At 35.8% G+C, this 22,048-nt stretch overlaps 1 protein-coding gene across 2 annotated transcripts in view; it reads right to left on the bottom strand.

The window, feature by feature from the left end:
- The window catches only part of LOC128649350 (uncharacterized), a 77,881-nt gene extending 57,828 nt beyond the window's left edge, over positions 1-20,053 (bottom strand). For both annotated transcript variants that reach the window (XM_053702568.1, XM_053702569.1), the window contains exons 1-3: positions 19,868-20,053; positions 15,639-15,803; positions 10,500-10,829 (exon numbers count right to left, since the gene is read on the bottom strand). In XM_053702568.1, the coding sequence (XP_053558543.1) occupies positions 10,500-10,829; positions 15,639-15,803; positions 19,868-19,931 (559 nt within the window). In that variant the 5' untranslated portion in view covers positions 19,932-20,053. The remainder of the gene's footprint in view (positions 1-10,499; positions 10,830-15,638; positions 15,804-19,867) is intronic.
- Positions 20,054-22,048: the final 1,995 nt, after the last annotated feature.

Genomic DNA, 22,048 nt, shown 5'->3' with positions numbered 1-22,048 from the left:
TTATGAAAAATAAAAAACTCTAAGCCCTATAAAAATAAAAAAGCCCCCACAAAATAAAAACACCCCCTAGCCTACAATAAACTACCAATAGCCCTTAAAAGTTACTTTTGTAGGGCATTGCCCTAAGTTAAACAGCTCTTTTACCTATAAAAAATACAAAGTTCCCCAATAGTAAAACCCACCACCCATCCAAACCCCCAAAATAAAAAATCCTTACTCTAAAAAAAAAACTAAGCTACCCATTGCCCCTAAAGGGGCCTTTGTATGTGCATTGCCCTTAAACGGGCATTCAGTGCTTTTTCATTGCCCTTAAAAGGGCATTTAGCTCTTTTTTAAAAGCCCAAACCCTTATCTGAAAAAAAAAACACAGCCAAAAATTAAAAAAATACCTAACTCTAACCCCAGAATATCTACTTACGGTTGCTGAAGTTCAATCAGCCAATAGAATGAGAGCTACTAAAATCCTATTGGCTGATTTGAACAGCCAAAAGGATTTCAGTAGCTCTCATCCTATTGGCTGATTTAAATTTGAAGAATCAAATCAGCCAATAAGAATGCAAGATATGTCATTTTGAAATGGCTACCTTGCATTCAACTTCAGTGTGCGGCAGGAACTGTATGAAGAGGACGCTCTGCGCTAGATGTCTTCGGAGCTCCTCATGGCGGGATGAAGATAGAAGACACCCCCGCGATAAATGAAGATGTTGCCGCCTGGATGAAGACTTCTCGCCACCTGGATGTCCGGACTTCAGCAACCATAAGTAGATATTCCGGGGTTAGTTTTAGGTATTTTTTTATTTTTTGGGGTCTTTTTTTTTAGATTAGGGTTTGGGCTTTTGAAAAAGAGCTAAATGCCCTTTTAAGGGCAATGAAAAATATCTGAATGCCCTTTTAAGGGCAATGCCTATGCAAATGGCCCTTTAGGGGCAATAAGTAGCTTAGGTTTTTTTTAGAGTTAGTTTTATTTTATTTTGGTGGTTGGTTGGGTGGTGGGTTTTACTGTTGGGGGACTTTGTATTTTTTTTACAGGTAAAAAGAGTTGTTTAACTTAGGGCAATGCCCTACAAAAGGCCTTTTTAAGGGCTATTGGTAGTTTATTGTAGACTAGGGGGTGTTTTTATTTGGGGGAAGGGCTTTTTTATTTTTATATGGCTATTAGATTAGGTGTGATTGTTTTTATTTTTGATAACTTCATTTAATATTTTTTGTAAGCTTAGTGTTTTGTATTTTTTGTAATTTAGTGTTTATTATTTTTTGTAATTTTAGATTTTTTTATTTTTTCTCGTATTGTTTGGTTTTTTTAAATTTGTAATTTAGATTTTTTTAATTGGTTTAATTTTATTAGAATAGTAAGGTTAGGCGTTAATGTATAGTTTAATGTTAGGTTAATTTTTATTTCACAGGTAAGTTTTTATTTATTTTAAGATAGTTATATTGTAATTTTAATATAAAGTTAGGGGGTGTTAGGTTTAGGGGTTAATAGTTTAATTTAGTGTTTTGCGATGTGGGGGGGCGGCGGTTTAGGGGTTAAAAATGTATTTAGTGGCGGAGATGTGGGTGGCCTGAGGTTTAGGGGTTAATAACTTTTTATAGTGTCGGCGATGTCGGGGAGCGGCAGAATAGGGGTTAATAACTTTATTATAGTGTCAGTGATGTCGGGGAGTGGCGGAATATGAGGTTAATAATCTTTATTAGTGTCGGTGATGTCGGGAGCGGCAGATTAGGGGTTAATAAATTTATTTAATAGTTGCAATGTTGGTGGGTGGCAGATTAGGGATTAATCGGTTTAAGATAGTGTTTGCAAAGCGGGAGGGTGGTGGTTTAGGGGTTAATAGGTAGTTTATGTGTTTCAGTGTACTTTGTAACGCTTTAGCTATGAGTTTTGTGAAACATTTTTGTGACACCAAAACTCATAACTACTGCTCTCAGATGGCGGTATGGATTGTGTCGGCATTGGCTGTAACGCAAGCTTTTTAGCCTCACCGGCGTCACCGCACAACCTGTAATACTGGCGTTATGAAAATTCCACACAAAATTCATAACTACTGCTCTCAGATGGCGGTATGGATAATTTTTTTAAATGTGGAATGGACTTTGCTTGCAGTATATCTATACCGACACTACTCGCAATAGCTGCGTTACTGCCATTACACTGAAATTGTCATTTTTTTTAGCGTTTAAAGCCGTAACGCAAAACTCGTAATCTACCTGAATATTATTAAGTGTAACTCTTATGGTTACCATCCTTTCCCTCTCAGTGAGTTCCTAAATGTGCAGATAAAATTCAGCTAATTTTTATGGCTTGTATTTTTCATGATGATTTAATGATGCACTAAAAATGTATTTTTGTTAGGATATGTGAAAGTCTGTGAATTTACCATTAATGCACATAATTTTGTATGCTTATCTACAGGCATGATCTGCATAAATTCCTGAAGAACTGTGTGATAAGAGTGGGAAGTGACGTCACCGGATGGGGGCGGGGCTTAGGTCTGTTAGTCTATGTCGCAGTTACTAAGTGAGATCAATGCTACCAGATGTATCTTTCCATGCTCTTCAATAAAATAGTGTTGTACCCTCTGTGCTGTGTCCTGCATCTCATGACATGGTATCAGAAGTCTTTGCCTGCGCTTCTGTTTCCTGATTGATGACAATGTCGAAGTTTACCCCACCTGAGCCTTTTGATTTCTCTCAGCCTGCAGCTTGGCCCACATGGTGTCTGCGGTTTCAGCGCTTCAGGATTGCTTCTAAGCTGGACAAGGAAAGTGGTGAAGTACAAGTTAATTCTCTTTTATACTCTATGGGGAAAGATGTGGAGCCAGTATTCAATGCCTTTACTTTCCAAGAAGGGGAAGAATTTGACTTTGAAATAGTTATGAACAAACTCAGTGCCCACTTTGTGCCCAAAAGAAATGTGATTCATGAGAGGGCTTGTTTTCACAAACGTGCTCAGCGTGTGTGAGAATCTGTGGAGTCATTTGTGCGCAGCCTGTATGAACTAGCTGAATTCTGTGAGTTTGGTGTTGCTAAAGAAGAGCAAATCAGAGACAGAATAGTTATAGGAATTGCAGATGCTGAAGTCTCACTGAAGCTACAGTTGGAGGCTGATTTAACATTGGATGGGGCTATTAGGATGGCCCACCAGAGTGAACTGGTGAAAAAGCAAAGTGCTGACCTGAGGTCTGAGAGTATTGTGGATGAAGTGCAGCAGTTTAGGAGGGCTGCTAGTGAAAGGCACAGTGTGAGTGGTAGACCAAGGGCAACAGATAGGCCCAGAAGCGGATGGGCGCAGTATGCCCACTGCACACGGTGCAACCGTACCCATGATCAGAGTGTCACATGTCCTGCTAAACACAAAAGATGTAGAAAATGTAACCGAATGGGCCATTTTGAAATGGTGTGTAAAACTAAATATATTAAGGAGATGCAGGTGGATAGCAACCAGGAGGGTCAAGAAGTGTCCTTTTTAGGGTCTGTTGTTGAACGGCCTGGTTCAGATGAAGATTGGAGGGTTACTCTTACTGTTATGGAAGCCAAAGTTGCCTTTAAGATTGACACAGGAGCAGACATCACTGTTATATCCCTTGCAGCGTTCATAAAACTGCCTCGACAGCCTCAGCTTGCGAAAGTTACAACAAAAGTCCATAGTCCTGGTGGCTGCAATGATTGTGCGGAGAAATTTCTTGCCAGCTGCAAGTACAAGCAGAGGAAATTCACCATGTGGGTGCATGTGATTAGAGGTCAGTGTGCTAACAACCTATTGAGCAGAAAAGCAGCCTGTGGTTTGGGCCTAGTCGCCAGAGTGAATTAGATTTCAGAAGATATGTTTGGTGAATTGGGCCTACTGAATTGCAACCCAGTCCGAATATCACTTAAAAGTGACGCAGTCCCATACAGCATTACCACTCCACATAGAATTCTGTTTCCGCTCATGCCTCAAGTGGAGAAGGAGCTTCTGCGTATGAAGAATATGGGAGTTATTGAAGAGGTTGTTGAAGCATGTTGCGAAGAAAAATGGGAAAGTACGCATCTGCGTAGACTTGAAAATGCTGAATGAGGCGGTGAAGAGAGAGAGATATGTGCTGCCGACACTTGAAAACATAGCTCCGAAATTGGCTGGGGCGAAGTCCTTCTCTACATTAGATGCTTTTAGCAGCTTCTGGCAGATACCTCTAGATCCAAAGTGCTGCAAACTGAATACCTTCATTACACCGGTAGGTCAGTTTTGCTTCTGCAGACTCCCCTTCGGGATATCCTCTGCTCCTGAAATCTTTCAAAGATAAATTAGTTCTCTCCTAAGAGACCACGTGGGCATGGCAGTCGTCATGGACAACATCTTGGTTTATGGGTCTACATTGGAGGAACATGATCAGCGACTGAGCTGTGTGCTGCAGACTATTAGAGAGTCAGGGCTGAAGTTAAATAAAGAGAAATGCTATTTTAGGAAAGCTGAGTTATGTTACTTTGGGCATATCATCAATGGGGATGGCATCAAGCCATACCCCGAGAAAATTTGTGCTATTGAACAGATGAAAAGTCCTTCTGATGTTCATGAGCTGAGACAAATATTGGGCCTTGTAAATTATGTGGGCAGGTTCCTCCCAGATTTATCCACTATACTACACCCTATCACAGAGTTGCTAAAGAAAGATGTTGCAGGAAGAATCTTTTATGCAGGTCAAGTCCCTACTGGGGTCTGCCCCAGTGTTGGGGTTCTTCGACCCTTCCAAAAAGACTGTGGTTAGTACTGATGCAAGCAGTTATGGGTTGGGGGCCGTCCTCCTGCAGTTGAATGAGATCAAATTACAGCCTATCGCCTACTGTTCCCGTACACTGGCTGCCGAGTCGAAATACGCCCAAATTGAGAGAGTCTGGCTGCTGTTTGGGCCTGTGAGCGCTTTCAGTGTTACCTAGTGGGTTTAGGGAAATTTAGTCTGGAGACTGACCATAAACCGCTAGTCCCTTTAATCAACTTCTATGATATTGACAAAACACCTCTAAGATGTCAGAGACTTCTAATGAGGCTGCTCAGGTTTAACGTTCAGGCAGTGCCATGTGCCGGGGAAACAACTGGTTGTGGCAGATACACTTTCCAGGCTCCCGCTGGCTGCTGCTGAAGAGTCTTCAACGGAATCAGATGTTAAAGTGTATGTAGATTCAGTTCTGGCCTCCAAATCCATTTCTTCAGGGAAGCTAGAACAAATAAAGAAAGAGACATATTTATATACAGACCTTCAAGAAGTTATAAAGTACATAAAAGAAGGTTAGCCCGAGAGTCAGGCAGCCTGGATGTCTTTAAGTTCTTACCAGTCAGAAAGGTTGCAGCTCACGGAGCTGGATGGGTTGGTGCTGTTCCAGGACAGCATTGTTATTCCTGTTAGCATGTGGCAGTAGATGTTAAACAGGATTCATGATGGCCACTTAGGCATTACAAAGTGCAGAGAAAGGGCAGCTACGGCAGTATGGTGGTCTGGGATCAGTTCTGACATTGCAAGCCATTTGTCAAAATGTGCCTTTTGCCGGGAAAGCCGGCCTACTCAGAGAAGGGAGGCCTTGATTTCTACACTGCTGCTTGCAGGCCCGTGGCAGAAAATAGCTGCTGACTTGTGCGACCTGCATGGGAAAAAGTACCTAGTTGTGATTGACTACTATTCCAGGTATTTGGAGATTGCACCCTTGAATGAAATCACAAGTCAAGCCATTATCACTCGTCTCAAAAGCTTGTTCGCCCGGTGGGGCAGTCCAATGGAGTTGGTGAGTGATAACGGAATGCAGTTTGCTTCTACAGAGTTCAGTTCTTTCAGCAGAGAATATGATTTTGTACATTACAAGTCCACATAACCCGCAGGCCAATGGAATCGCTGAAAGTGCAGTTCAAATAACAAAGTTCATTTTGAAGCAATCTGAGCCATACCTGGCCCTCTTATTCTATAGGGCAACTCCCATTCAAGTCACAGGGTTTTACCCAGCACAGCTGATGCTAGGACACCAGATTACCCTCTGTGGGTGTCTTCCAGCCAAGTAGCTCTATTCCTCGGGATGAAGTCCTTAGGAGGGATGAAGAGGCAAAAAGGGGCTATTGATTCTTCTACGACAGGAGACATTCTGTGAGGCCCTTGCAGGAGCTGAATGCAGGGCAAAGTGTCAGAATTAAACTGGATGATGAGAAGAAATGGAAGACACCTACTACGGGAATTGGACGCTCTCCAGAACCAAGGTCTTATGTAGTCCTTACTGCTGGAGGGACAGTTACACGTCGAAAGCGAAAACCTCTTCAGCCTGTACCTGAGAGTTTGGAACTGGATGCCTCAGTACCACCGCCGGTGGGATCCCCTGTTTTAAAAGGGGTGCCTTCCCCTCAGCAAGATCACAGCGGGGATATGTCATTGCCTCCAGCAGACTCTCAATCACCTTCTTCTGTATCAGAGGACAGTTCATGTAGAGTTACATCAAGCGGAAGAGTGGTGAAACTTCCGGCCCGATATCAGGATTAACAATAGTTAGAACAGTGACCGGAAGTATGGGCAGAATAATCCTATGGTAACTGTAGACTAGGGTAGTCTACCCCGATGTTCAAGTCAGGATGTAATTCATGTTGTTTATACAGATATTCTCTTTAACTTGTTATTTGTTATATTCTATACAAAACTGTTGTTGTATGCTTCTTGTATACCTTGTTATTTGTTGTATCCAAATGGAAAAAAAATCTATGCTTTGTACTTTGAAAAGAGGGAAGATGTGAGGGCTGCTAGTGAAAGGCACAGTGTGAGAGTGGGAAGTGACGTCACTGGATGGGGGCGGGGCTTAGGCCAGATAGTCTATGTCGCAGTTACTAACTGAGATCAATGCTACCAAATGTATCTTTCCATGCTCTTCAATAAAATAATGTTGTACCCTCTTTGCTGTGTCCTGCATCTTAGGGATGGGTGAATGTTTCTAAAAATTCAAAATTTAAAACGGATTTTGATACATTCGTTCATTCGAATCGAATTTCGCATGTTTATATAACATTCTAACATTCTATTTTCGAATTTTCGTTTTAGAATTTTTCAATAAAATTTGAAAATATTCGTTCGAATAATAGAATGTTTAGCTATGTATTCATTCAATTTCAAAATGTAATATTCGAATTCGAATGTGACATTCGAATTCGAATGTGACATTCAAATTTGAAATAGTATTTCTAGTCTACAACTGTGTTTAATAAATGTAATATTCAAATTTGAATGCTACATTTGAATTCGAATGTCACATTCGAATTTGAAATTGTATTTCTAGTCTAATACTGTGTTTTAAATGTGATATTCGATTCAAATGTGATATTCGATTCGAATGTGACATTCAAATTCAAAATAGTATTTCTAGTCTAATACTGTGTTTTCCAAATGTAATATTCAAATTTGAATGTGACATTCGATTTGAATGTGATATTTGATTCGAATGTGACATTCGAAATAGTGTTTCTAGTCTACAATTGTGTTTTATAAATGTAATATTCGAATTAGAATGTGATATTCGAATGTAACATTCAAATTCGAATGGGACATGCGAAAACTGTAAATAACATTCGAAAATCGAATTTTTAAGAATATTCGTTCTTATCAACATCTATTATGTAAATCGAATTTCTACAATAACATTCGTTCTAACATTCGAATTCAGATATAAACACATTCGCCCATCCCTACTGCATCTCATGACAAACTGTATATGCAATATGGCTGGATTACTCATCTGAAAGAAGGAATACTAGAAAGGAGGAAGCTAAGACTATCTAAGGAATAGTCAAAGCTTTCTCCCAACAAACTCTAATTAATTGGATTGTGAGCCCTTGTATATTATATAATATCAGAAAATGCCTATTTAGTATTTCTCCCTCACTAAAAATAAATAAATATTGAAATGACTGGTATTCACTTCTAAAACAACTTTGCTCCTTGATATTTCCTTTACTGTTAGTGGCTAGATATGATAAACAGTAAATACAAGCCATAACTATCTATGTAAAACATATATTAGACTTATAATAATAAATAGATGTATTTGTTTACAATATTAGTTGTTTAAATATTCAAAATATGTTTTTATAAAGTACAGTGTGAAACCCTTTATGGAAAATCCTATGTTCCCTACAGCCATGTTTGTCTTTTTTAAGGCTTGTCTTATATCTGCCCCTAAGTGTCCTCAGCAGGAAAGATAGATAAGAGGAAACAATTTAAAACATGCCCATTACTTTATAGAAAATCAGTGGAATTTAAAGGGACAGTCAACACCAGAATTTTTGTTTTTTTAAAAGATAGATAATCCCTTTATTACCCATTCCCCAGTTTTGCATAACTAACACAATTATATTAATATACTTTTTACCTCTGTGATTACCTTGTATCTAAGCATCTTCTAACAGCCCCATGATCCCATGACATTTTATTTATTATCACAATGATATCTATATGGTTTACATGAACTAGCTCTCCCCTCTTGTGAAAAGCAAATAAAAAAGCATGTGATAAGAGACGGCCTTCAAGGACTTAGAAATTATAATATGAGCCTTCCTAGGTTTAGCTTTCAACTAAGAATACCAAGTGAACAAAGCAAAATTGGTGATAAAAGTAAAATGGAAAGTTGTTTAAAATTACATGCCCTATTCAAAACATGAAAAGTTTTTCTTGGACTTGACTGTCCCTTTAAGTTAAATTAATGAAATAGCAGACAAAATAAATAATGGAAGTATATTGCCATTTTTTAACTACATAAAATTAAACATTTTACATTAAAATATCATACTGTTTAATATCCTTTTAACCCTTTTACTGATGAGCCTTTTCCATTTGTGTTCAGCTGTTTTGGAGTTTTTAGATGTTGCTCACATTTAAGCCCCACTGTAGGTCTAATTTCAGTGAGAAACTCACACATATTATATATTGTTTTTTTCAGCAGACACAGCAGATTCACACTATGCCATAATTGTATGAATATATCATGACATGAGAGAACTCAACAATATGAGTAAAATAAATGTTAAAAAATAGTGTGTGTTTTTTCGAAACTCTGTTATAAAAAGAAGCAGGGGTTATCCACATATAAATAGGCCCTTTTGGTATATGTATATAACTTTGATTTGCATATAGGGGCTCCCATAAGCCTCTACTCAAACAAATGCACAGTTATATATGCCAGGTGATCACTATGACCACAGTGATCACCTTTCTATAAAAACCTGTAGAGGGGCTTTAGTTTAAAGATGGCATTCTTGGTGCTAAAACAAGGGGTCAAGTTGTTTTTTTATTTTTTTTATTTTTGATGACCTTTTATACGTGTCTAGAGACCCCCTGCTTGTAAAAAAGGTGGGGAAGTGTGGGGATTTTTTTTAATATTATTTAATATTATTTATATATATATATCTGTGCTGTAACATTTAACCCCCAGGTACGTCTTGGGTGTTTCTAGGACTTAAGTAAACTGAGATCAAAGGTTTTTTTTATACTTACCACCCATCCAGCTCCCTTAAGTCTTATGGAGCTCATCTGATGTCACCATGGTGATGCCGTTCCTCTGGACTACCAGAGGTTTGGGAATAAGTACAGGGGGGTCGGAATGAGCTCCAGGATTACAACACATGGTTTGCATCTGACCACGTATCGTCATGCACAGTTAAGCTGTTAATGACATCATCTACCCCTTAAAATTTGCTGATTTGCAATCATACTATTCTATCCTTTAATCCCCTTTATCATATTCAAGGAGTTGTCAATTCCTGCTGTAATAATTTGTTTTTCATCTATCAAACCTTTCAATTCTATACACCAGACACCAACAAAACACTAATTCACACTGTTAAATATCTTGCCTATATTCATACAAATCCTCTCTACCAACCCAGCTACAATCAAAGTAAACAAACATGCTTTGACATTTCTTGCAGGGTTCCCATATTCATTAGAATACTGTTTGACATATTTCCTTCAAAGATCTTACATACACCGCTACCTTTTTTTAAAAATCACCTCTACCTATGCCAGCCTGAAATATATTTCCTGTTCTGCATCAATGCTGTGGATCTCAATCTTCTTTCATACTCTTCCCCCAGAGTGCTTCAAACAACTCATTAATTCAGATTTATTTTTTATTCCCCTTACAATAAAAACATGTAGATATAGTTATTTTCAACACAACCTTTACATGTTTAGATTATCATTAGCCACACAATAATCTCACATCTTCTTTTATATTAATCACATAGATATTATTTTCCCACTGGAATAAGGGTCTGGAATACTTTTGTATCAGAATTGATATTATTTGTTTGTTGAAGGCCATAACAATAAAACCTGTTTTGAGTTAAAACTGTGACTTTTTTGTACTGCAATTCAATAATGTAAATTGATAGATGGAATGTCATTAGACAGAAAATGTCTACAAGCATTATCCGACAAATGTGTGTCTTTGAGAAACTACCTTACATATGATACATGATAAACAATTATTACTTAGCTACAGACCTGATTGTGTATTATCTCCACGTATATCTGAGGACTCATTTTCCTCTAAGAATGCTTCAAAATCTGTATCTTCATAAGGTGTGACCCATTGCTCACTAACAGTCAGCACTGGACTGGTGGATGGTTCCACTTTGACAATATTTCTTACTTTTGGAGATTCTTGGTTGTCTTTGGATAGTTTGTTATCTCTATTAATATTGTCATTTATGCTATTATCTTCCTTACTGTCTTCATCAGTGTCTGAATTTGAGCTTTGTGGAAGCTGTGATGGCTGTAATGTCTCATGTGAAAGAGATGACAGTTTGCTGTACATCAGATCTGGACTGGTATCTGCAAAAAATAAAATAAAATAAAGATGTACGTTAAAATAAAACAATTGTTTAAAATATTGAATATATCAAACTTAAAAGAACATAAAACCCAATTTTTTTTCATGATTGAGACAGAGAATATAATTTTAAATAACATCCCAATTTACTTATATTATCTAATTTGCTTAATTCTCTTGATATCCTTTGAAGAAGCAGCAATGCACTAGTGGAAGCTAGTTAATGCACTGGGTGAGTCAATAACATTGCATATATGTGCAGCCACCAATCAGCAGTTCCTGTGCCTACCTAGGTATCATTTTCAACAAAGGATGCCAAAGAACAAAACATATTAGATAATAGAAGTAAATTGGAAAGTTGTTTAAAATCACAAGCTTTATCTGAACCATGAAAGAAAAAAAATTGGGTTTCATGTCCCTTTAACACATTTTTTTTATTTTATGAAATAAAAGAAAATAATTTTCCCCTTTTTACTAATATTTTTATCATTGTGGTAATGACATTTTATGCTATGATAAAATTGAATGCAGTGACTTGAAATAACATTATGTATGTAAACAGTAGAAATTATCAGTGAGCTTACATTATTAACCAACAATAAAGAGGCAGGTATTCCTTTTTTCTACAGAATTTTGTAATGTTATGTGTTATAAACAAATGTTTTGGCGAATGTTATTACTCTTACTAAACAAAAATGTTATGCTTGTGGAAGCATATCCCTGTTCAGCAATAGAGCTTGGGGAGTTATTCTTTGCAAAAGTAAATTTTGTGAAAGTAAATTAAACAAAAGAGAGGTGTTTTGGATTTTTTAAAACTAGTTATCCACTAGGACTTAATATAAGTAGAGATCTTGACTTATTTTTATGAAGTGGTTTTTGAGGACACTTTTTTGACATTAGACATGATATTATGTAATTTTATATTCAAATTATGTGATTTGATTTTCTATTAAATTTAAACGTATTCTTGTATAATCAAATTATATTATATTCTATATAAATGCTTTTGAAAAAATAGTCGGCTAGATTACAAGTGTTGCGGTACGGCTATTAACGCTGAAAAATTTGCCATTACGCTGGAATGGCCAGGAAAGCATTTTAGCCTGTAACGCAGTAGTTATAAATTTAAGCTGTTAATGACATCATCTACCCCTTAAAATTTGCTGATTTGGAATCATACTATTCTGTCCTTTAATCCCCTTTATCATATTCAAGGAGTTGCCAATTCCTGCTGTAATAATTTGTTCTTCATCTATCAAACCTTTCAATTCTATACACCAGACACCAACAAAACACTAATTGACACTGTTAAATATCTTGCCTATATTCATACAAATCCTCTCTACCAACCCAGCTACAATCAAAGTAAACAAACATGCTTTGACATTTCTTGCAGGGTTCCCATATTCATTAGAATACTGTTTGACATATTTCCTTCAAAGATCTTACATACACCGCTACCTTTTTTTTTTAAATCCCCTCTACCTATGCCAGCCTGAAATATTTTTCTTGTTTTGCATCAATGCTGTGGATCTCAATCTTCTTTCATACTCTTCCCCCAGAGTGCTTCATAAAACTCATTAATTCAGATTTATTTTTTATTCCCCTTACAATAAAAAAATGTAGATATAGTTATTTTCAACACAACCTTTACATGTTTAGATTATCATTAGCCACACAATAATCTCACATCTTGTTTTATATTAATCACATAGATATTATTTTCCCACTGGAATTAGGGTCTGGAATACTTTTGTATCAGATTTGATATTATTTGTTTGTTGAAGGCCATAACAATTTAAACTTATTCTTGTATAATCAAATGATATTATAGTCTATATAAATGCTTTTGAAAAAAATAGTCGGCTAGATTACAAGTGTTGCTTTACGGCTATTAACGCTGAAAAATTGGCCATTACGCTGGAATGGCCAGGAAAGCATTTTAGCCTGTAACGCAGTAGTTAGGAATTTTGTGTAACACAATTGTTTCACAAAACTCATAACTAAAATGTTACAAGGTACACCAACACCCATAAACTACCTATTAACCCCTAAACCGCCACCCTCCTGCATCGCAAACACTATATTAAACTTACTAACCCCTAATCTGCCGCCCACCCACATTGTGACTATTAAATAAACCTATTATTCCCTAATCCGCTGCCCAACAACATCGCCAACACTAAATAAACCTATTAACTCCTAAACCGCCGGACCCCCACATCGCCAACACTATAATAAATTATTAACCCCTAAACCTCTAGCCCCCCACATTGCAACTAATAAACTAAACCTATTAACCCCTAAACCTCCAGCCCCCACATTGTAACCACTAAACTTAACTTATTAACCCCTAAACTGCTGGCCCCCCACATCGCAAAACACTAAATTAAACTATTAACCCTTAACTCTAACACTCCCCTAACTTTAAATTAAAATCACAATATAACTATCTTAAAATAAATAAAAACTTACCTGTGAAATAATAAACTAACATTAAACTATGCATTAACATAACTTAACTATTCTAATAAAATTAAAAAATACTACCAATTAAAAACCTAAATTAAAAATTAAAAAAACCTAACACTACGAAAACAAATTTAAAAAAATCTAACATTACAAAAAATAATAAACACAAAATTCTGAAAAATAAAAAACTCTAAGATTACACAAAATAATAAACAAAATTATAAAAAAAAACAATTACACCTAATCTAATAGCCCTATAAAAATAAAAATGCCCCCCAAAATAAAAACACCCCCTAACCTAACAATAAACTACCAATTGCCCTTTAAAGGGCATTTTGTAGGGGATTGCCCTAACTTAAACAGCTCTTTTACCTTACTAAATTACTAAGTCCCCCCTAAAAGTAAACCCCCCACCCAACCAACCTTCCAAAATAAAAAACCTAACTCTAAAAAATCCTAAAATACCCATTGCCCCTAAATGGGCATTTGTATGGGCATTGCCCTTAAAAGGGCATTGAGCTCTTTTACTGCCCTTAAAAGGGCTTTCAGCTCTTTTACAAATGCCCATCCCTAATTTAAAAAAAAAAACACCCCAAAAAATAAAAAAAACTAACACTAACCCCATAAAATCTACTCACAGTTCCTGAAGTCCAGACATCCATCTTCATCCTGGTGGCGAGAAGTCTTCATCCAGGTGGCGACACCTTCATCCATCTCGGGGACATCTTCTATCTTTATCCCGGAGGCGCAGAGCAGAGCTATCCCGGAGGGCGATGACATCCTGCGCCGAGCGTCCTCTTCATACGGTCACTGACGTACACTGAAGTTGAAAGCAAGGTACCCGTTTCAAAATGGCATACCTTGCATTCCTAGTGGCTAATTTAATTCTTCAAATTCAAATCAGCCAATAGGATGAGAGCTTCTGAAATCCTATTGGCTGTTCAAATCAGCCAATAGGATTTCAGGAGCTCTCATCCTATTGGCTGTTTAAGGGATAGTAGTTTAAATTAGTGTTTTGAGATGTGGGTTTGGCGGGGGTTTAGGGGTTAATAAGTTTATTTAGGTGTCGGCTATGTCGGGCGGTGGATTAGGGGTTAATAACTTTTATTAGTGTCTGCCATGTCGGGGAGTGGCGGATTAGGGGTTAATAACTTTTATTATTGTCGGTGATGTCAGGGAGCGGACGATTAGGGCTTAATAACTTTTATTAGTGTCGGCGACGTCAGGGAGCGGCGTAATAGGGGTTAACAATTATATTTAGACATCAATGGGGTTGCGTTACGGCGATCTCCATTCTGCGATTGCAGGTGTTAGTTTTTTTCTAACACTCTCTTTCCATTGATGTCTATGGGGGAAAGCGTGCACGAGCACGTAAACTCAGCCCTTGGCTTTTGTGCGGTATGGAGCTTAAAGCACCATACCACACAGCACAAGAAGGCTTTTCAGTAACTCGTAATGCCAGTGCTATGGAGAGTGCAATAATGCAAATTTTTTGGCGTTATTTTTGCAACCTATTTAGCGCAAAACTCATAATCTAGGTGAGTGTTTCTTATTTTTTAAGTACATACACAGGGTCTCAATAAAGTACAGTGAGATATAACCTTTCAAAAAAGAGGTAATACAGAATACATCATTGAATGTTTAAATTAGACATAATGGTAATAAGACTTCAGTCCTAATAACATGTTGCTAAAACATATATTATGTATTATATACAAGTGTTTAAAAAAATTGTGATTCATAGTGACTGTTATACGTTGTGCAACAAGAATTTAAGTAAGCAGTTTCTCTTATAATGAGTATGTTTTGAATAATGAGTATACCTTTAAATGTTCTAGATAAATGACGGTACTGACAGGCAATATAGTATGTAGTGAGCAAGTGTGCATTGTTTTATATGTGCTGCTTTGACTACATTTTGTGTTTTTAATTGACACATTAAACTTTGGACTTTTACATGCTGGCTTGGGATGATATGTTTCAGTGCACAGTATTTGGATACTATGTAAAAAGACCCCTATCCCTCTACTGCACTGTGACCAATTATGGAAAGCAGTAAATGTGTGTGTCCTTTGCCCTAAACAATATCTACCATACAGTATAGCTGGTTTAAGTAATTTACATATTATAAAGGAAACTTTCCAATTTGGCTTTTTGACCACTCTAAGGAGTTTGGGGTCAGCATACATTCTACCTAAGGCAAAACTAATGAAAATAAATAATGAATGTATGTTGCATTTTTGTTATGAATAATGAAAACGTTGTATATTACAATATCATAGTGTTTCAAATCCCTTGAATTACAAGTACATTATTGTAAAAAAGTGTTACCATTATACCTGGCTTATTAGTTGTTGTAGTTCTTCCTTCTGGTGCTTCTGTATTAGCTTGATATAGATGTACATTTTGGAAAATTTGACTTAAATCAGTAAAGTTTTTCATTACTGGAATAGGAACAGATGATGGTGCAGCAGATTGCAAGGACGGTGAAGGTGAAACATTTTCTGTGAGGTAAAAAATGAAACAAATCAATATTTAAAACTAACATTTGTGGTTTATTTACATTCCTTTCTAAAATGGATGACAGTAGTGAGGACATTTTTATAACAGCTGTATTTAGCTTGCAACACATACCCCTGATTTGCTACATAATGAGCTAAACATCGGACAAACAGAAGATTTATCATGTATTTAAATGCCTAAGGAAAACTGCTCCCAATCTGAAAATATTTTATGCCAGTTTTTAAGATAGTGATATATAACAATTGGCCACAACCTGATCAAAGTACATTTAGCTACCTAGAAAAATGGTACTTTGGAAATATTTTACCAGGCCTATAGTCTGCATTTTACACAACATTTTAATGGTAAATGGAAAATATCAACTACAGTTTTATGACTTTAAAAGCATTTGAAATATTTTAGTAGCTGTGAAAAGTAATAACAGACCAGAAGACCAATTTGCACAATATCAAAGTCCACAATCCCTAAATGCTAGGTGCACATTTTTATATTATCTAAAAGTTTAGCTCATTTAATGCTGCAGGCACTAAAATTATGTTGCATTTATAGTTTAATGCTGCATCCATTTATGAATATATATATAAAAAAACATTAATGTGCTTCACTTTATGAAAGTCGTATTTTTTTTAATTAACATTTTTAAATTACATAGCATAGTAAGTTCAATACTTCATAGTAATGTGACAATCCTCTATCAGTGAAACATGTATATAGAGATATCCAGCAAGGTCATTTCTATAGCATTATACAAATAATAAAACCAGCTATTTTAAAATAATTATCCTAAACATATCTCAACTTGGGTGGAACAATTCTTTTTTGTTAAAACACTTTTTCAACCAATTAGTTTCCTTGACTCCATGGAGAAACATGCTAAATGCAGCGAGAGGTATATCTTCCAACCTTTCCAGGTTCACTGGACTCCCCTATCTAACCAGCATAATTAATTATTGTGCTATTCACTGCATCTAATTCTGTAAGGTCCCTCAAAATTTTTTAGAAAGATAAATTTTATCTTAAAGGGACAGTCTACAATCTAATTTGTATTGTTTTAAAAGATAGATTATCCCTTTATTACACATTCCTAATTTTTGCAGAACCAACACAGTTATATTTATATAGTTTTTACCTCTGTGATTACTGTCTATTTAAGCATCTTCTGAAAGACCCCCTGATCACATGACTTTTTATTTATTGTCTATTGCTTTGCATTTTAGCCAATTAGTGCTGTGTTATGCTGACTTAAATATCTCCATGGATTTTAACACAATGTTATCTATATGGCCCACATGAACTAGCAGTCTCCTGTTGGGAAAAGCAAATAAAAAGCATGTGATTAAGAGGCTTTCATTAGTGCCTTAGAAAAAGACAGAAATTTAGAGTTTTAAAGTATATTAATATAACAATGTTGGTTGTGCCAAGCTGGGGAATGGGTAGTAATGGCATTATCTATCTTTTAAACAATAGCTATTTTAGTGTTGACTGTCCCTTTAAGAGCTGTTTATCTCCTAAAGGCCTGATGATCTTAAGCTCCCCCATCAGATGAGATTATCTAAAATTATTCTGCAGCAGTGTGAGATCTCTTCCAAAATTCTAGATATACATTCTGCTATATTTTTCTAAGATATATTGCCTGTAGGTATATATGTGAAGAAGAGACATACCCAAATTAATATAATACGTCTTGACATAGAGATTTGTTACATTTACACTTTGTTCTTTGTTTTTATATTACTTTAGACTTCAGATTATCTCCTTTAAATTGTATTACATTTAAGCTTTTCCCTTTCCATCTTGTGTTTAAATGCTCTTAGATTCTGTATACAGCAGTGTAATTAGGATTGCAATTTTACAAACTGTGATTATGCTTCTCATAATATTATCTAACAATGCTATATCTGCAGATCTCACTGATGTATCTTGTCAGCTGTATGCAGGTGAAGTTTGCTCAAAACTCATAATACACTTATTAAGCAAACTGTTTGAAAAGTACTGTGTACTAAACTAGAAGCAAATGCATGTTACTCTGCATTTGCTGCCCTTTTTCTTAGATAATTCAGTGAGTTCAGCCCCTGTGAAGTCTGCAATTTAATTTCTCTCCAAACTGAAGAGTCTTCGATAATCGGGCTCTAAGTGAGGTTCTGGATGTGAAGGAGAGACAAAAACATTACAATATTATGGTCTCTTTCAATCCTGGTGAGTACAAGATGATTTTTAGGAATAAACCACTTGAAAACCCTGATAAAAACACATACTTTAACTCCTTTGATTGTTACCAATAATGTGCTAGATGTAAAATGGTTTGTGAACTGGTCTAAGCAATTACTGTGTAGTATGTTGCAAAATGTAATTATGCAAATTGCAGCATACTTAAGTACACAATATATGCTCCAGCTTCTATGTAGTGAGTGGAACAAAGAACATTTTTAGAGGTACATTAAATTAAAATGAAGCAAATAATGAATAAATGTATATTGTAATAGTGTTATATTTTATTAATTGAACATAATATGAACTTAATAATATGTCCGCAGGCTTTGAGAAAAGAGATGTATCACGTTAAATCTTTTTTATATCCACCAGTTTGCTCTCAGAAATCTGAGGAGCTGTTTCTGAACCCCATATAAAGGCACTGCCTTAAAGGGACAGTCTACACCAGCATTTTTATTGTTTTAAAAGATAGATAATCCCTTTATTACCCATTCCCAAGTTTTGCATAACCAACACAGTTATAATAATATACTTTTAACCTCTGTGATTATCTTGTATCTAAGCCTCTGCAAACTGCCCCTTTTTTCAGTTCTTTTGACAGACTTGCAGTCTAGCCAATCAGTGCCTGCTCCCAGATAACTTCTCGTGCACAAGCACAGTGTTATCTATATGAAATATGTGAACTAACACCCTCTAGTGGTGAAAAACTGTTAAAATGCAATCTGAAAGAGGTGGGCTTCAAGGTCTAAGAAATTAGCATATGAACCTCCTAGGTTCAGCTTTCAACTAAGAATACCAAGAGAACAAAGCAAAATTGGTGATAAAAGTAAATTGGAAAAGTGTTTAAAATTACATGCTCTATCTGAATCATGAACGTTTATTTTGGCCTAGACTGTCCCTTTAAGCAGTGTACATGTGAATTACCACATTTCTCTTAACCTTACAGCGATTTAAAAGAGGTAACTCCACGTGATTGCAATAACATGGACAATGTATTTTTACACAAACATAAAAGAGACACATAAGCATGTGAAAGCATTTTCATTGTAACAAACATTTCCACATTGAATTATTACTTTGTGGATTCACCAAGGCTGAAATATCTGTTATAGTTTCTCTGGGCTCTCACATTTATATGTCCATCTATGTGACCAACTTACCTAGGGTCAGCTCTTCATACTAAGTTGAAACCCAAAACTGTTCTTTTTTGGTTCTGACTAAGTATACAATTTTGAAAAAACTTCCAAATTACTTCTATTATCAAATTTGCTTTGTCCCTATTGTATTCTTTGTTAAAGAGATACCTAGGCAGGCATCTGGTGCACTACGGGAAATAGTACTGCCATCTAGTGCACTTACAAATGGATAAAATGCTTGCAAAATTACTGCCATACAAGGCTCCAGATATGTTCACACTCCTAAGCCTACGTTGCTGCTTTTGAACAAAATATGTATACAGATGAAATAATTTGATAACAAATGTAAACTAGAAAGTTGGTTGCTCTATCTCACTGGTTTTTAAACCTGTCCTCAGACCTCCCCAACAGGCCAGGTTTTCAGGAATACCTTGGATGAGAGCAGGTAAAATAACCATGTTTACTAATCAGCTGATTGTTTCACCTGTGCTCCAGTTCAGATATCCTGAGGTTTGTAAACCAGTGCCCTATCTGCAGAATTTTACTGATTAGGTTCTATAGGATAACAGAAAATGGAGGGACTAGAGAATCCAGAAAGACTGTTATAGTCATAGAAAATCTGTGTTTCTCTATTTAGCTACTTTATCCAAATGCTATTAGTATTATTTTTTATGTATATAAATGCAATGCAAACTCACCTTTAGCTGCACAGAGAGTAAGTAATACACTAGAAATAAAGCAGTTAAATCCAGAGGTATTCATCTTATTTTAGTATAAATCCTTGAAGAGAAAATGTTTTGCACTGAATCCTGCAGCTTATGAACAGGGTGTAACTCATACTAAGGAAAACATTTTAGCTGTTCACTATTTAGCTTTAAAATGGCTCTGCAATATGATCCCACTTAAAAGAAGTCACTGGGGTCAGCCATATTAGTCATCCCTAAAAACTCACACATTGCTTCCAAATACCATAGAGAGCAGGCCCAAAGGATTCGTGGCATCTTGCATACACCCTAAACCTCTTTTCATGACAATATCAGTTCAATTAGATATAACATGATAACATTCAAAGAATGTGGAAATTTAAACTAAAAGTAATTGAGTAAAAATATAAAGCTACAATTGAAAAACAATGACATATCCTAGCTGCTTTCAAGTTGCATTTTACTGCTGTAGGTAAAATAAGGGAAATATTATTTTGTGATTTTAAAAAATGAAAACCAACTTTTTACATTTCAAATCTCCCCAGTTTTTTTTTAGTGAGGGATCACTATAAATTATTTTACTCACTGGCTAATAAGGACGATTAGACAGCAATAACAATATGGCCTTTTGTTGGACGCCTCTTTGATGAGACATCCCTCAGATTCTGCCTCAGCAATTGAGCAATCAGTCTTTAGGCTCACCTATACACAGAAATCAAAATCAAAAAAGTAAATCCTAGCGTTTTACAAACTATCGACTATTGAAACAAATAAAGAGGACTTTTATTCATGAAGTATAAGATACGTTTTCACCTCTTAGCCAATAGCCGTTCGGTAAATCTGGCTTGGTGCCCATGGGAGCCAAATTTACCGCACGGTTATTGGCCTCTTAGCAACATTTTTTTTAGCCATGGGCTGCTGTAGCAGCTAAGAACTGCGATCGATTGAAACAAATAAAGGAGCTTTCTACATGAAATATCTTATACTTCATGAATGAAAGTCCCCTTTATTTGTTTCAATATTGTAAAACGCTAGCATTGACTTTCATTTTATTTTTGTCACGAAAAGTATTTGTAATGTAAATGATGCTCTTTCATTTGCATGATATAATTTGTTAGAATTTACTGTTCCTTTAAAAAAACCTTTGCTTCCTTTTTTGTTGTTGGGTGTTTTCCAGTTTAACTCTGGAAATGTTATCTCTATGTAAAATCCAATAATAGTTATTGATATAATTTGATGTCTCTCAGGTGGTTTATATTAAAACAAAAGTTGTGTGTGTCTCTGTTATGAATTATGTTTAGAATTAAAGGGACAGCCTACTCCAGATTTATTTTGTTTTTTAAAAAGATTAATAGTCCCATTTTTAACTAGTCCCCAATTTTGCATAACCAACATGGTTATATTAATATACTTTTTACCTCTGAGATTACATTTTATGTAAGCCTCTGAAGACTGCCCCTTTATTTCAGTTCTTTTGACAGACTTGCATTTAAGCCAATCAGGCATATGAGCCTACCTAGGTTTAGCTGTCAACAAAGAATACCAAAAGAACAAAGCAAATTTGATGAAAAAAGTGAATTGGAAAGTTGCTGAAAATTGCATGCTCTATCTGAATCATGAAAGTTGACTAGACTGCCTATTTAAATGGATAAATTGCAATGTAGCTACATATTTTTCTAGCAATTTATACAGACCTTTGATCTATCATTCAGTAATAACTAATGCCTTATTTAATTAGATGATGCACCAATTGTTTAAAGGAAGAAAAAAAAGTGATTCCACAACAAGCGGATTTAATCTAAAACAACACACCCTAGATAATTCATAAATGGCTCACAGGTACTGTTTTACAAAAAAATATACACTCACTATATGATACATCCAACATTTATAACTGCATCATTTAAAGAAAAAGTCTCATGAATGTTTATTGTGAGAATAATGTAAACTACTAAATATAAACAGGCTTTATGTATTAAGTTAAAAGGACACACTTTTGAAAAAGCCATAGCCTTTAATAGAAGCATTTTTGATAATGCATGTATATTACAAAATGCTTCTATTCAAAACTGCAATGCATCCATGTGGATTACAGTTTTGGCTGGAATGTCCCTTTAAACAGTAACAAATAGGATACCATGTTGAACATGTGTAAAGATATTTGTATAAATTGAT

Source organism: Bombina bombina, chromosome 2, assembly GCF_027579735.1.
Source record: "Bombina bombina isolate aBomBom1 chromosome 2, aBomBom1.pri, whole genome shotgun sequence".
Classification (NCBI taxonomy): domain Eukaryota; kingdom Metazoa; phylum Chordata; class Amphibia; order Anura; family Bombinatoridae; genus Bombina; species Bombina bombina.
This window is presented reverse-complemented; position numbering and strand designations above follow the sequence as displayed.